The following is a 17,724-nucleotide window of genomic DNA, read 5'->3' as shown; positions in this document are numbered from 1 at the left end:
CCACATCGCTCGGCAATAATAATCAATTAACAGGAATGACTGCCATTTTTAATGAAGGGGAATTCACTGTTCAAAATGGTGCCAACCCAGAATTTAACACGTATGAGAAAGCTATTGCAACAATCCATTAGAAGCTACCAAATCCAATGCCCTCGGCACTAAAAATGGAGACCTCTGCTGCTTAAGGTAAAGGAGCAACGCCATCAGCCGATAGCAACAGTAGTCTCTTAACCTTTTGTGGACCACCACACCCTGGCCCAATGTTTGACACTATTATGTAAACTCTCCTTTTTTAAAAAAAATGACAATTGATTCTTTACAATGTCCCAAAAGATAAAACTCAAACAGAAACTTTTCATGAACTGATATCAGATAAGCTGCATTTGAACCTCACCCTAAGGGGTGGGTGTGCATGTGAGGAAATGAAACTCTTTAAAACTTGTTTGCATAACCCGTTTCATACAACTAAATTTGATGAAAGATGATATTAATATCATCAGTTGTGAATATGCAAGGAAATATACAAAGCAAATTCATGTACACACATTCATGTGTAATAATATGACCCATTTTAGTGTATTTTCATAGGAACTGGCTGCTTCAGTCTAAATCATAGAATCAAAGAATATCAGGGTTGGAAGGGACCTCAGGAGATCATCTAGTCCAACCCCCTGCTCAAAGCAGGACCAATCCCCAATTTTTGCCCCAGATCCCTAAATGGCCCCCTCAAGGACTGAACTCACAACCCTGGGTTTAGCAGGCCAATGCTCAAACCACTGAGCTATCCCTCCCCCCAAATCATTGACTTCGCAACCCCAAAATGGATTAGCAATGTGGTTCACTCATTAATGTACTAGAACAAAACATGATTTTCATCATGATACTTGGTTGTCATGACAAAGCTTTAGAGCTCCACGAATGTTGCATTTGAACTAGTAAATGCTGCTTTTGTTACGTGATTTCGGAAACGTCTGCCTCTTATTTTTGTAAGCAGATTGCCTAACTCTGCTAGCCGCATGTTTTAATACGGGAAGAGCCTGCAATTGCTTTCAGTATTGTTTTGCCTTCTGCCACCAACAGTACGCTACATGCAAGTAAATGAGTGTTTTCTTTGCAGTGTTTTTGGAGTCGTATTGATCCCATGATATCAGAGAGACAAGGTGGGTGAGGTCATATCTTTTATAGGACCAACTTCGTTAGTGAGAGAGACAAGCTTTCGAGCTCACACAGAGCTCTTCTTCAGGTCTGGGAAGGGTACTCAGAGTGTCACAAACCTTCCTTTTTCCTACAACTGCGGAGGTATTAAATGCCCACTTCACCTTGAATGGGCTCTTACAATATGGTAACTCCTTCTGCTAAATCATCTGTTCCATCTTGTATTGAGCTGTGCCAACAGGTGTTAAGTGACTGGAACAGCATACAGAAACCTTTCCCAGTGGAAATTTCCATGTGTGCACAAAAGATGAAGCACCTACTTCTCCTCTGTCGCTCACATATCACTCTTTAAATGTCTATTTTAACAGAGATGTGTGATGTATTAATGCATGGTGGTTGGGAGAATCAGATCAGATGGGTTTGCCAGAGTGCAGCGCCACCCTGTTCTTCATCAGGGTTAGGATTTATTTTAGTCACTTTGGTTTTGGACTTGCAGTTCCCTCCCTTTCAGAATATTACCTCACTTTCTTCTATTCATTGAGCTTCACTGGTCTCCCAAATGCTTGGTAAATTTTCTAATTTATTAAGACACGTGGAGACATTACATTGTAAATTAATGGTTGTTGACGATTTCTGTCCAAATCTCCTTCCTTATGTAAAAATGTTTTGCTATAGCGAATAGCCAATGGGACTACTTCCTTAGGTAAGGATTACTTCGTGAGTGAGCTTTGCAGGATCCAGCCCTTAAACTCAAATATTATGTGGTGGGATATACACAAGAAAGGGTTAGATTCGATTACTATCCTCAGCAATGTTTGGCACACCACTAGAGTTACACATTTGAAGGCAAAATCTCTTCCACTGGAAATTTGTCTGTTTCACTTACTGGAATTTCTTTGGTTCTGTCCTTTTTCTGATCATTCACTTATTTACTTTGAGCTTCGTGTGCCTTCTGTTAGTGTCAATATGGCTCGGATGGCAGCAGATGCTCCTCTAGGACAGGAGGGTAGTCTTCACTAGGTTTGGACATACTGGTCTGAATGAATAAGAACTGATGTGAACCTTTGCCCCAAACTTGAACTGAACCAGAACTAAAACCTTTAAAACCTTTCTAGTAAGTCAACAGAATGAACATTTAAGAAAAAGTGTTTTTAATTTTGATTTGCCTCTGTATTTACTGACTCCATCTGGGACAAGAAATATAAGTGCTGAAATATGGTAGGCTTTTCCAACCTCACTTGAGAGTGTAAGTACTGGAAAGCTTAAAAGAAGCCTGGGTTTTGTTGTTGTTGTTCTTTTGAGATTGCTAGCCCAATTTGGAAGACTCATTAGATAGCTCAGATATGGTGTGGATAAACTTTACCTACTTTAGGGAGCTGATGCAAACCAAACTCACAACACTTTTGAAGTTCACCCATCACTACTTTCCGTAGTACCTGGGTTCACACTGACTGGTGACAGCAATTCTAGTGAAGTTTTGCACAGTTAGAAGTGCCAACCGTCTTTGCTTTGGGAGTGAAGCCATAGGGCCTGAATTGGCTCACACTTTGGTATTACTCAGGCATATCTCCCCTGGAGTCAATGGAGTTACTCCAGAGTCAGTGAGAGGAGAACCAGCCTTCTAAAGCACAGCTGGTTTATTGCTGTTCACCTGCAACTCTGTTTCTCCCTGATTTTTAAGATTAACAGCCCTGCACTGCACCAATTATTGAGCCTGGTTTGTAGTTGCCCACTGGATTGAGACGAGGCAGAAGAATTGTATAGCTCGACTTTCACTGCCACTTTAGATAAAACTGCAGAAATGAGAAGGCAGGGGACTCTCAAGGAAAGCATCAGTGTCACACTGTAGCCTCCACAGAGCATACACAATTCAAAGTCCCATATGTTTACTTAGGTAAACCATCTGTTTTGCTAGAAAAAAAGCTATCATGCTAGCATTATAGCCACAGGTATAGCAAACTCACTGACCTGTTCTAAATTTTGGATTCTTGCATTAATCCTAAATTGATTAGTGAAAGTGCAAAAGAAAAAGTGTGTGTCTTAGTAAAATTTTTACTGGAAAATCTGATCTTTTCCCTTGGTCTGATCCTTTCTCCTTCTAGTGATTTTTTTCTCTACGCTACTCCAAATGTGTGTCTCTCTCTCTTACTTATTTACTTTAAAGAATTTAGTTACTGAATCAAAGTTGCAAGTTGTTTTAAATGTATCACCCAACAATCTCTTTCTGGTGGATTCTTTTCCAAATTTTGCTCCAGTAACACAGTATTGAGCCAATCTTACTTTCTATAACTCATGAACATTCCCTTGATTTCTGTGAACAGATGTCACTTTAAGAGGATGGTATTCACACATTCTGTGATTGAAGCAGCTGTAAGGTGCTTGACTTCAGCAGGACCCACTCTGTAGCCAAGAGTTTATTACACAGCCATTTTCTCATCATGCCCAGTAACACTGGCTTCGAGTCAAAGAGCCAGATCTTCCAAGGCTCTCAGGATGTGTATCTCCCAGTGGCTGCAGTATGAGAGAGGGTGCTCAGCTGCACCTCGCTGGATTTGAGAGCTGGCTCAGGAAAGCAGTGAAGCTCCAGGAGTTTCAGCTTACAGAGATTCCTCATGATTCTTCCAGTGGAGAGCAGGGTCTACCCTCCCTCCCCCTCCTCTCCATGGAAATGGCAGGGCATCTGTCTCCCCCATCTACAGACTCCTCGAATCCACCAGAGGCAAGTAGCTGGTGAGTAGAAGCCTCCCACCCCTCTCCCCTCCCCCACCTCCTAGCATCCATTCACAGCACCCCTCAGTAAGGAGGCATGCTGCTGGGGAATGCTCCACTCCTCTCCAGGCAGTAACTCCACTCCAGGGAGCATCCTACCTCACGGAGAGGGGGACCACACAATTTATGGCAAGCTCTGGGCCAAATGTCCCATTCCTCCTGAGCAATGCAGCAACAAGGTGTGTGAAGGGGGAGGGGACAAAGGCAACTTTAAAGCACTTTTGTGCTTTCCACTTGCGTCGCCTGGCCCCTGGCATAAGTTAGAGCAGCCTCGGGGCATCTTGAGCTGCTGGAAAGCATTTGTCTGTCTGGGCTGGTTTTGTTCCAGCTTAGGAGCCTCCTTATGTTGGGCTAATTCCCCAACGGCCATTTCCACTTCCATTATGGCTCCCTTTCACCACTGGACTGACACGAAGGGGCTGGGCCTGTGCACCTGGCAGCAAAGTGGTGCACCTCTGTCCCTGCGGTAAGAATCTAGTCAAGTGCAAGTCCTGCACCAGACAATTAATTCTAAAGAAACTCAATTGTGGTTGGCACTAGAAAGCTGACTGGTGAGCTGTGCTGCCAGCCCGTTTGAATCTATAGCAGCAGTAATAACAGTAAGGAAGTCGCACATCTCTCCAGCTAAGAATTAGGTATTATGAAAAGGAAAATTCACTGCAGCAGTCTCGAAGAAGCTATCTTTTAGGAGAAGTTACGGTGTCACAGCCTATTCTGTACTTGAAGATTATTGGTGGAACATGATTTATATTGACATGCAAATTTAATGAGATGAAGATTTTTATTGTTTCTCCTATCTCTAGGTTCAGGCTATTTCCCTGAGGTGGAAAAATGCTCTTTGCAAGAAATTCGTTATGTGCAAATGTGTCTTTTCTCCAGTATACTAAAACCAAATTAAAAAATCACTCTAAGACTATAATCACATTTAATTTCTGTTGGTCATAATCAACGTGAATGCATTAGATCATATTTACTTGTAGTGTAGTTACTGTACCTATGTGTATGATGATCTAAGTAAAATATGTTGGATACGGGAGACAGATGCTATGTACAGGTAAATTATATGTAAAATGGTGCATTATGTATTATTTCAAAATGTTTCTATTAAATGCATTAAAAGAAACCCATGTTCACTCTGCATTAAGGATGTGCTGTTCTAGTCAAATAGTCAGGAAATGCTGAAGAAAAACACCTTACAGCAGTGATGTTACCTCAAGCACATCGTACATCCCGGTACACCTAACAAAACAAACATGAAGAATGCTATAATAACCCATCACCTACCAATCGTCCTACAGCCATCCGGCAAGGTGCCGAGCCTTCCATTCCCAGGAGACACAATGAGGGTTGAGGGCACTAAATATCTCACAGGAGATGATAAGGGGCCCATGATGTGCACAGCCTAGGTTGCCTCAAACCCTTTTATGGAAAACACTCACACTTAATGAGCTGCCCACACACGGGCATGATCCCTCCTAGATCTTCATGGCTGGAATTGTTTAAAAGGCAGGATCGTGCACATTGTGAAGCAGCTTGAGCCTCCCTCGGGAATTCTGGCAGAGCCCTGCACCAAACCCATGGCTGGCACTGAAAAATGGGCTCCTACAAGCAAGAAACACTTACTTGGGTTACATACGGAAATGAACGGGTTCACACAGACATTATGATGAAAAGACCCGGTTGTTCACAAAACTGCAACATACGTTATAGTATTTGTGAAATAAAGACTCTAGCAAACAATAGTCACATGATACTTAAATTCACAAGCTCCAAGCTCATGATGTACTGCAACCTAACTTAAAACAATGGAGAGGCAGACTGCAGGTTTCTCGATATTGTCAACAATGCAACACTCTCCCACAAATCATGGGAACATGAAAAAGCCCAGACTAGGATTTTGGCTGACAATTCTGCTACTTGGAATGAGACGGAAACCTGCATTTTACTGTCCTCCCTGAAATGACTTTTAAAACACCGGTGTCATGGCTCAGTGAAAATCCTTGGCTGCTGGATTCTCACTTTGAATTTGGAGTGCTTTGGTAGTGGATGGGGGAATAACGTTTTCAGAGCTCCTGCACTATGTTGCAGTCTTTGAGCTGAGAAAATACACGCCTCTCCTTTTATGAGCCTCACTCAACTGTGCTTTGTGCCACTGGGAACCATCTCAGTTCAGCCCCAGTCACTTTCAGGGGGCAGAGGAACACCCCACAACTCAACTTCTTACAAATGCATACCTGAAAGGATTTTTTACCCTTTCATTCAAGAAGACAAAAGCATGCAAGAAATCCACAGGGCAAAGAGGCTCGAAGAACTGGTGTTTGGCACATGCTGTGGTCAGCCACGGTAAAAAAAATAAAATAAATTAAAATTAAAATAAAATTAAACAGAGAACTGCTACTGCACAAAGAAGGCTGGGCTAGATTCACCAGGCTGTTCGACCAGGATGACCCTGGTGTAAGGCCACTGAAATCAAAATGATTCCAGCAGAAAATTGGCGTAACACAAGGTGAATCAAGCCCACTGCTTTGATCTTCCACAGGTATCAGCTCGGAGGGAGGCCGTTACAGCTTCAAATGCCTCTTGATGAGGTCCCTCAGAATAAAATCTTAAGGGCATGATCACCCTTGGAGATGCACTCACACCACTGCCATTGACTTCAATGGGAAACCAGAGAGAGAACAGGAGTTTGAAACCCAGCACTTTTTATGGAAAAAAATTTCTCTCTCCAGTGTGAATTAACAGATGTGGTAGACTAACCGGATGAACAGTGATATCAGAAATGCACCATGTAAAATACTGTGAAGGTTTCCTTTTGTATTTATCATTTTCAGTCTCACTAGCCTGCCTATGCGTGCCTATGCGTGCCTATGCGTGCGTGCTTCTCTCTATATATTTTAACCAACTATCATTCTTCTCAGCTGAGTCAATCTCTTGTCCCTGAGGAGCTTTTATAATTACATTAGAGGCGTCTTTTTTGCTGTAACTTACAGACGTGACAAACGATCTTGAAAAGTCTGACACTCAACCATGGATATCTGCTATCTCCAGACTTATCATACACGGTAGAAAGAAAAGGAGTACTTGTGGCACCTTAGAGACTAACCAATTTATTTGAGCATGAGCTTTCGTGAGCTACAGCTCACTTCAACGGTAGATTTCCTCATGGCGCAAATCCACCTCAGTCATGATTTCAAATCAGTGGCTCAGAAGGAAACAATTCTCTTGTGTCAATTAGAGATCATAGTCCTAAAACCGCATCAGACTGAAAGCTAGACCCAGTAACTGCTACGTAACAGACCAGAGATGGAGCTAAACAAACCATCAAACTGGAACAAGAAATAAACTTCTCATTAACCCTGACAATAACTGGTTAATGGTAGAAAAATATTTTCTTGAAATGCAAGATATTCAGAGAAAACCAGGTCAGCTTGATTGCCACAGAACTCATCAGTACAGAATACACCACACAGAATTGAAATACAACATGAAGAGAATTTCAGCCAACAGCTGAAAAGAAACCAAAGTTTGAGTCAGTTTTGATAGTGGTTAGTGCAAGGTATTGTCCTCGGAGACTCAGGACTCCTAGTTTCTATACCCAAATGTCAGAGTGCCCCTGTGTGACCTTGGGAAAAGCACTTTACCTTGCTGGGTCTTACTTTATCCCTTTATAAAACATTTATGATGTTTACCTACCTCTCAGTGGGGTAAAAATTAATTGGCCTGATCCAACACCCATTGAAGTAAATGGTAGTCTTTCCATTGACTTCCATTTAATGGGCTTTGGATTAGGCCCAATGTTTGTAAAGTGCTTTGTACATTGCAGCTGAAAGGTACTATACAGTGCCAAGCATGCTGAATAAATTATTACTAACAATTCTCCACAGAGGGCAGTGCCAGGTATGATGAACTGGTAGAGCAAGTTAACAGGCTGTTTGTTTAGTCTATGGACTATTGCTTTCCAAACCAGTCTGTAAACCTGGGCAATACAGTTTAAAGCATATTTCTGCAAGTTGTGAGCGCCTGTCTGAGGTTGTTTCAGTCCCAGTAGAGCTAGAAAGAGATGATCATGGCCTAGGCCACCATCTTCTCTTTCAATATTAAATGACACCATGAACGCTAATGTCATTTCCCTCTAAACACGGTGTATCTATACAGTTACAAGTAACTATAATGAGAAGAAATTAGGGAACAGAAAACATGGACTTCTATTTTCCCCCCAATCTGTTTGCTTTGGGAATTCAACAGTGCTTTGAGGCAGGTCCTCAGCTGGTATAAATCAGAGCAGGTCTCTCGAACTCAGTTGAGCTGTGCCCTTTTTCACCCGCTGAGAACCTGGCCCAAAGTATAGAGTCATTTTCACAGCTTCCCATGTAGTCAGTCTGTCTGTCCCTTGCTGAAGGGAACACTGAAAACAACTGGGGAGTAGAAAACCACTTCAAGTAATATGCAGGAACTGCAATTCTGGGCAGCCTTTTTCCAGGTCAAGCAAGGAGACCCCTGACTTCCTCCCATCCACTCTAGGACTATATGGATGGGGACATGATTAAACCCTTTTCTTTTCTTTCAAGAAAAGAAAGTGCCAAGCATTTAAAATAAAAATCAGAAATGAAAGCAGACACATTAAGAACGAGTGTGGAAATTCTCAGTGGAAAAGTACAGCAGTGTTAAATGGCTGTTACACATCTATGACTTTGTATTTTAAAACGTGCATTTATGGCATAATAATACTACCAGCAAGAAGGGGTGGCCCACTTGGGATTCAAATATAAGAAAATATTGCTTCCAATAATCTAACAGATGGGGTCATTGGTGTAACAACCGATCGGAGAATACAATACTGACATGAACTAATTTCACAATGGCATGAGCCATTAGGACCACCAATATGTTTCAGGCCTGTCTCTAGTCGTGATGTCCACCCTTAAAGGACTTGTTCAGACTCTCACCGTACATCAGACAAGGGGTAAAGTGACATCTCTCAGCAAACATAAAGGAAATGTTTGGTTTTCTCACACGCACAAAGCAATAGTTTAAAGTGATCTCCACAGCTGTATTTTCTTACAATGTGGGGGGGTGAGGGTGGGGTGGTCACTTTTTTCTTATAAAAGACACAGAGATTTTATTCCATACACTGCTTTGCATTCATTGCAGAAATGTGTAATGCACTAAATCCAAGACATCACCTGCATATTACATTTCAAATCACGCGAATGTTCCCGTTGATACGGATTAGAATCAGGGTCACTGAACTTCAAATCAGAAAAAATATGGAAGTGGTTACTTACGGATGTGTATAGGTATCCTTCACTGTTCATTGCCAAATACAATTTCGTTTGAACCCCTTGAATAGCCACCACTCGTAAGCCCACGGGTATGAGGTTAAACAAAGCTAGGAGAGAAACGGACACAAATAGCAAAGTTAATCTTTTCAAATAATTATCTGAGATAGATGAGTAATGTATAATCATTATAACTATTCACAGTGGCTCTGGTCCTGCAAACACTTAATTCTAATACTTAGCTCTTATCTAGTGCTTGCCAGCAGCTGATCTCAAAGCACATTACAAAGGAAATCAGTATCGTTATCCCCATTTTGCAGATGGAGAAACTGAGGCACTGAGCGGTGACGTGACCTGCTCAAGGTCACCTAGAAGGCCAGAGACAGAGCCTATGAATAGAACTGAAGATCCCCTGAGTGTCAAGACAGTGCTCTATCCACTAGGCCACACAGCTTCCCATGATAGTAGTCATTCCATTAGCTTCAGTAACTGAACAACATATTGCCCTCAATTGCTCTCCTCACAACTGTAACGCGGCCCTTGGTAATAAGTGTTCTGCAGGATCAGGCCTAAACATTGTACTTTCAAAATTAAACTGCTTTTAATTCTCTGCTAGCATTTCTCCTCAGAATAATCAATAATATTTTCAATATTTACAGGCAGAGATGCCTATATTTTAATAACGTTGAAGTTGGTACGTAGACTGGCAAATTAAAGAAATAAGCAGAGCTCAGCCTTGGCTCAAATTTTTGCTATTGTTGTTTGGCAGAGGAATTTTACCACTGTTTGAACCAAGTATTTTGTATCGTCAATTCCCGCTGTAGGATTAAAAAGAAATGGCGTAAAGAAGGGTTATGAAAAACAACAGGAGCTGATACCATAATCTATAGAGTCTCCTTTAGACTGTGGCATAAATGCAGGGTTAGAACTACATAATGCCATATTGAATTTTATTTACAATGTTTTTTTACATGGCTGTAAAACTCCAATCTGCTCCAGGCTGAATTTTGGTATTTATGATCGTTGTCCGAGGGTAATTTAAAACCAAACCACCAATTTGAAATAAATTATTGATTTATTTACAAAGGTATAAGCAAAAAAATATGACCAGTTTTAAATTCCCTTTCAGCCTGACAACCGCCAAATGGACACGTTTAGTTACAAGAAAATTTGCAGCCTACCAGTGTTTAATACAGACTGTAAATTCTGGCAGTGCATCAATAAAACTTGGGGAAAAAAGCAAGTTTTAAAATGTCCTTAAAGGAGAGAGTGTCTTGGATTTAAAAAAGGGACTGGAAACCAAAGGCCAAATTCTTTACTGGTGTAAATGGGCAGAGCACCATTGATTTTAAATGAATGTCTCCCATTTATACCAGTGAGAATCTGGTCCCAAGACTTTTCGGTTCTCTTCCTGCCTTTGTCACGGGCTCTCTGTTTGACCTTGAAACATTAATTTAAGAGTTCCATGCCTTGCTTTCCCGATCTGTACATTGTGCATAAATACTGGTGCGAGTGGAACTTTTTAGGATGAAAAGATTTTTCACAGAAAAATGGGATTTCTGTCAAAAACACAATTTTTAATGACCAAATTCTTTTTCGACAAAAATATTTGGATTTTCAGAATTTTTTTTTTCACTTTTTAAGAAACCTTTTCGTTTTCAGCAAACACAAAGCTTTTAGTTTTAGGCCTCCACAAAGCAGCACAAATTTTCACTGGCATTTTAAAAATTTGTTTGTAGGGAAAAAAAAACAGAAATCGCTTCCTGCATAGCTGCAATAGTCACTTTATAAGGGAGTTGTGAAGATTCCTGACTTGCAGCCAGATTTTCAGAAGACCTCACCACATTGGAGACCCCCAATTCTTATTCAAGTAGAGGCAGCATAGTTTAGGCCAGTGATACTCAGATCTCGGTAGTCCTGGAGCCAAATTAGCGATCAACATAACCCAAAAGAGCCAGAATAGTGTGAGTTCATTGCTCCATGTACCGTAGTAGGATCTATTCACATAGAAAGAGTATGACAGGAAATACTTTGTTTATATATATATATATATATATATATAGAAAGAGTATGACAGGAAATACTTTGTTTATATATATATATATATATATATATACACACACTCTGTGATTTAATTATTAACCAATCAGGATGCTTTTGCTGTGTTATCAACCAATTGTAGTTGATAAAATACAAATACTCGGTCAGTCATTTTGCGGTGAGAATTATTTATATATATATATATATAAATAATTCTCACCGCAAAATGACTGACCGAGTATTTTATCAACTACAATTGGTAGAGAACACGGTAAAAGCATCCTGATTGGTTAATAACTTAGGTGGGTTAATAATTAAATCACACAGTGTTTTAATATCATCTGCTGCAACGAGCTGCAGAAGACCCATTAAAAAGCCACTTGTAGCTTGGGATCGTCAGTCTGAGTATTGCTGGTTTAGGCTTTCAAGTCCCTAAAGCATTTGGCGAACATCTTACGAAGGTGTTTTGGTGAGTGCAAACCGCAATGTTACTGTATGTTTTGCTGGCAGAGCGTGTCCACACAACCGTACAGCGGTCAGCTGGTGCTGCTGGGACGCAGGAAGTTTAGATGGTCGTGGCTGAAACTCAAAGAGAAGAGCTGAAGAGCCAGTGGTTCTCCTTCCCCAGTATCTCTCCTCACCTCTGCTCTGCCAATCAAAATGGGGCAAACCCCATTTTGAAACTCGCTCTTCCATTGGCGCTGTTCTTCCTACTGCCGTCAGCCTGCAGTCTGAGTCGGGATTTTCACCAGGAAGCTGTGTGTACAGTCTCCATGGTAAATGCTGGTAGGAGCCTGTCAATGGATCTGCTAAGGACATTTCTTCTGGTGCGGGACAAACCTGCCTAGGATGAGCTAGTTCCCAGATTTAAAAAGCGAGGGATGGTTTTCAGAGTAAGTCATCCTGCTGTGCTTGCCAAAGGGAGAGTGGGCTGAGTGCCATGCTGTGTGTATTTTGCCAGAGGAAGCCTGCCATCGCAGGGCAGGTTTGGGCGCCTCACTCTAAGGCACAGTCTGCTGCTTCACTGAGTCACAGAGCATACATGCTCGCCAGAAACTGGCATGCCCTGGCAGCACGCACATTGGCTCTCATGAGGCAAGAGGAGCAACTTGGCCGCCGGCTGCCCCTCCTTGGGGTATGCTGTGTGAACTAGTACGTCAGCACATTATCCTGACTCCCATGTTATACATAATTTACTCCTGAAATTGGCCTTCCCTTCCGATGAAGCCCTTGCAGACTGTACATCTCGTTTACATACCACAGCGAGTAATCAGCATGAATGCATGGAAAGATGTGCAAGAGTCTCTTGTATATTTAACACCAATCGATAGAACCATGGAAACTCTCTGTTATTCAAATGTACACTCATGATGCCACAGATACTGTGCCGGAGACATTATTCGCACACGGTAACAAACTACAGTACTCCCTTAGCCGCACAGGCATTATGGGAAAAGCCTCAAAAAGCCAACCCAGAATTAATTCTTTTCCATTACGCTCTGTTATTGTCAGTTTGTGTTAGCCCAAGATAATGCCAAATGTCACTACTAGAATTTCCATGCGAGTTTACACTGCGTAGGATAGGACATACTACCTGATAGAACGAAAAAACTAGGTAATGCCTAAGGGAGACAGGATATTTGCTGGGGCCGCTGTTCAATATAAACTGACACTAAACAATAGCTGTAACATTGAGAAGGCACTAGGCTGCAACCGTATGCCTGACTGTGTAAATTATTGATAATTATAGGCCATCCTAGGCTGAAACACACAAACATGTCCACTTTCCAAAGAAGATGTTTTCCTTTGTATCTATCTGATAAACCGTCAAATCTCTCCCCATACCTAGATTAGGGAACAAATTCTGCCTTGATTTACACCCAAACAACCCCCAGTTTCATGAGGCAAAATTAAAGCCAGGAAAACTCCTGTCCCCAGAAATTCTTCCCCAAACTGTGAAGACTCTCTCACTGGCTAAAGACAAGGCCCTGTGTATTCTACGATCCATCATTTACCATAGAATTGTGCTCTGAAATCTCAGATTTCTTTTAAAATTATATACGTTTCTAGCCTTTATGGCTGTGGATATGATCATGAAAATGTGAACCAAGTGAAAATTGATGGAATATCATCTTCTGAGCCTGCAGAGAGCCTGGAAGATTAGCCCTGAGAGGTGCAAACTGCCCCATTCATCGCACTCAGGACACTGTGTATGCTGAGGTTCTGGGGGTGCAGAATTCGCCGTTCTTTGCATCTGAGCACGTGGCATTTTGTTTTTGGGCTTCCTGCTCTACTGTAACCTACCTGCAGCTGCCAGTTGCTGCCCAGCTTTCCACACAAGGAGTCAAACTGGATCTCAGTGCCTATTTCATCTAGTAATCTATGAAGTCAGGCAGCAGAGGGTAGCTAGAACTGGAATCCAGGGAATGGGGGAGCTGGAAATGTAGAGTGGCCATCTAGGCTGCAGCAGTCAAGGCCCAGGGAGCTTGCGAGATAAGTTGCCATAGCTGAATCCATGATCTCCACTTCCCCAGCAGAAACAGAGGACGGAGATTTTGAGCTGGGCTGCCTGGATGCTTTATGGGAGACAAGGCCCAACAAATGGAGTGGACCACCTGGAGAGTATAGGACAAAACCCATCCTCTAACTTCATCATGGGTTAATTTTACATGAATGAGTATTTTCAACTCTGAGCACCAGCAGTGTTCATGTCTGGGTGCTGGCGGGGGGTATGGGGGGGGTAAGGGGCAACGGGAATGAAGGGTATTCATGGAGATAGAATAAATGATCATTAACACTGACTTGGGGGGTGCTTGCTTCAGAATTTTGTTCCACTGTGCCACAGAGCGCGTGGGCTCCTGGCTACAGACTTATAACAGCTGTCGGCAAAAAACGAAGGGCTGTCCCATGTTGGAATGATTTGAATGCAGAAGAATTTTTTTTTTAATTACTACAAATGGGATTTTCAATGTCTCACTGCAAGGCACAGCCAAATACTCCTCCATACAAGGAAGAGTAATCAAAACAGCCTTAAAATTAATGCGAAATGAAGGAGACTTCCTGCAAATGAGTAAGACTCAGCAGATCTGCAAGTGGGAACTACAATAACGGGGAAAGAAAGAGGGTGGGGATCAGAATTTTACTGCAGTCAGAGCAACAGGTTGGAACCCAGCCACTGCTGCGTGGACTTTTAATTCAGGGGCTTGCCCAGCAGGGATGTACAGCCAAATAAGGTACATCTTTGTCGAAGAAAGGAAATAGTAATTCTTTAGCGCCAGATTCTCCAAAGCCTTATTCATGTGAGTGACATGTGCAGGATCAGGCCAATAGTGTATAAGGGTTTAATCCTGCCCTGCTGATGCTTATAGGAACTTTGTCATTACAGCAGGTTCAGGACCAAGGTAAATAGGCAGTGTGGCTTACAGGGTAGAGCACTGGACCAGGAGAGCAGGGTTCTATTCCTGGCTCCACCACTGGGCTTCTGGCTGACCTCATACAAGTCATGTCACCACTCTATGACTCAGTTTCTCCATCTGTAAAATGGGGAGACTGTAAAGTACTTTGAGATCTACTGAGGAAAGGAGGTATTATTATTACATGCCATAGGTTTTCTACAGTTCTCTACATTCACTTCCAATCGGTGAAAGTAAAATGCTTTTCCATGATAAATATCTTCCATGTTGGGAAAGTGCAGGCCAGTTGGATCCATTTCTAGGATATATCCATCACATCCTCCTTTGCGGAGAACATTCATTATTTATGAAGGCTGGTTTTCAGCTCCAAGAAGCGTACATGATTTACACGTAGCCTGGTACTCTCTCTCAATGTGGTAAGTTTAAATGCATAATGCAAACACAAATATGTTGGAAACAGACACATCTGTGTGACTGTAAGAAGTCCCCTCATGGCTCTCTTGCCTAGAATGTCAGAACTCCATTAAAATAAGTCAAAATAAAGTATTTGGGTGGAACTGCCCCCAAGAGAAATAATCTGCAATTCAGGGGACTCAGTATGCTACATTAAAAGTTTATAACACAACTGAAATTATTACATTTGCCTGTTAGCTTCTTAACTCGTTTATTTAAAAATAGACCAAGTGCAGCGTTCTGCCAACATTCTGAACAAATCTATGTTATTTCTTTTAACTTGTAATGCCAAAACACCAGCAATTGTTTTAAAGAACAGCAGCATTTTATGATGCACAATGATCATCTTTTATTCTGTTCCACATGGGTTCTTATATCATGCTGATCACCATCGTATCGGAGTGCCTTCCAGGAGTGCATTAAGCAACATGACTACACATCTTCCATGAGGTGTTTGTTGAAGGTTTAAACTAGATTTCGAGGATTCCCAATCTCGCTTGAGAGAGCTGGGATGATTGGCTGCATCCTAAAGGGGTATCACCAACTCTGTTGCATGGGATTCAGATTTGAAAGCAGCTCAGAACCGTAGACCTAAGATGGCCTTGGTTTACCTGGCCTGCAGCATGCATTGCTCTCAGCACCTGTAATGACTGCACATGACAGATCCATGGCAACCTCATTGGTTCTGTCATATCAGTGAAAAATAACACTGCAAAGCAATGAATGTTAAAGAGAGAGAAGGGTAGAAACCTACATGGATCCGGGTGAAATGTGACATGATCAATGAAACGTCATAAAACTACTGGATTTCTGTTCTTACCCGACCTCCCTCCTTTGACATTTGAGAGCTTAATGAAAATGAAATAAATTGAAAAGATATTTGCTTTGTGGAAAAGGAAGACTGCATTTTGGTTTCCAGTTTACAATCTCAACAAAATTATACACATTAGCTATCACTGAAATACCCTCTTGGTTCATTCCAACTCTTTTCAAGACAAAAAATTAGTTTAAACTAAACAAAACAATTGTGTGAATTTTTTTTTTTTTTTGGTACTTGTATCAACATCACTGTTTTTAGTCCTCGTTTGCTCTTTTCCATTGGTCTCCTGGCTTAAAAAACCTCCTCAAAACTGTTTCACAGAAAAGCCCAAGGAAAATTGTTTCATTACTGAAATCATAATTGGGCTCAGAATTATCAGCACCAGGGACGGGGAGACAAGGAATGTGAACTTTAAAATGATGATGAAGTCTCATTATGTGAAATAACTCAGCTCTCTTGGAGTGAGACCCCTGCTTAAGACTAGAGATAACATTAGTCTATTTCAGGCACGCTGCGTAGGCGAGCACATTTTTTTTCTGTTGAAAAAAAATCTAATAAAATCCAAAGGACAGCGACGAACTTCTCTAGATTACCATGGAGATAACATTCGGATTGTTTTTCGGATGTATCACCATTACCTCCTCAAGTATATTTGTTTTCAGTGTTTTTGTAATGTATTTCCTTCAGACTCAATGGCAAGTATGTGCGCAGTGTTAATGTTTCACTCAGTCAGACATCCCAGAGCACTCATTTTCAAACAGATTGAGATGGAAAAGAACAATACCCCATAATTCACAAACACACGAGGTTATCTGATGCATTCGGATGCCACTTACTATAACTACTGTCCTCCTCTTTTGTCCCATCAATTGTTCCATCTGCTTGCAACTGCAAGTGGTAGCCTTGCCTGCTATATAGTTTTGTTACTATTCCTTTAAGCTGTGGCTCTGTAAGAAAACAACAATGAGGTTAATTTATGAAATCTGGATGTGCCGTTGCATGTTGTCAGGCTTCAAAACAAATCTTCATTTTTGATTTTAGAGATGGAATATGAAAAAACACCAGGATTAGCAGCTTTATATCTGTTCCCATTTAGGCAAAGATCAAATTAGTGACTGTAAAAATCAATTGCCAAATGATGAAATGCCACTCTCTATTGGAATGTACGTAACACATTTAAATCTGCTTCCATTGAATACAAATTCCAACAGCGTGTCATTTGATTTAGGGAGTGTGCCCTATCTCATTTAAGATTAGAAATGTGCTGACAAAGAGTGTATTCTGGCTTTTAACAAGGTGTGAATTCTCAAAAAGAGGGAAAGAGAGAACTGCTAATATAAGGTAAGATAATGGTGTTGCCGGCACCCAGTGCCGAGAGGCTGAACAACAGCTTGAGTTGGTTCGTTACCCGGTGTGCTGCACCCAATAATCACAACGCAGAGCTGCTGCGAGTGCCTCCAGGCAGGAGGGGGGGGGCCAAGGACACCGGGGCCTAGTGCGAGGGGGCTTCATCGACACTCGTGGTCTTCCATCCCCTCGAGTTACCTAGTGGCCGTGCCCCAGTGTTCCCAACAATGGTAATAAGAATGAAAACTGTATACCAAATCAAAAGCCTAAATATACAGCAGCTAAGGTTTACCATAAGAACTGCTGCAATTCCAATAAACAATCCACCGTTCTTTGCTGATCCAAAGAACATGCAGAATCAGAAGGGATAAACTAGTCAATGAACAGAGGTAAACAGAAGAAGGAAACCGCTTTAAACTCAGCAATATGTTGAATTGTAATGGGAATA

General features: G+C 41.6%; 1 protein-coding gene across 8 annotated transcripts in view; it reads right to left on the bottom strand.

Moving 5' to 3' along the window:
• The window catches only part of FGF13 (fibroblast growth factor 13), a 347,500-nt gene that overhangs the window by 64,766 nt on the left and 265,010 nt on the right, over nt 1–17,724 (bottom strand). For all 8 annotated transcript variants that reach the window (XM_075132565.1, XM_048863496.2, XM_048863500.2 and 5 more), the window contains 2 exons: nt 16,766–16,876; nt 9,210–9,313 (listed from right to left, as the gene is read on the bottom strand). In XM_075132565.1, the coding sequence (XP_074988666.1) occupies nt 9,210–9,313; nt 16,766–16,876 (215 nt within the window). The remainder of the gene's footprint in view (nt 1–9,209; nt 9,314–16,765; nt 16,877–17,724) is intronic.

The sequence above is a fragment of the Caretta caretta genome, chromosome 9 (assembly GCF_965140235.1).
Source record: "Caretta caretta isolate rCarCar2 chromosome 9, rCarCar1.hap1, whole genome shotgun sequence".
NCBI lineage: Eukaryota > Metazoa > Chordata > Testudines > Cheloniidae > Caretta > Caretta caretta.
The sequence above is the reverse complement of the archived record's forward strand: the minus strand, read 5'-3'. Positions and strand labels throughout refer to the sequence as shown.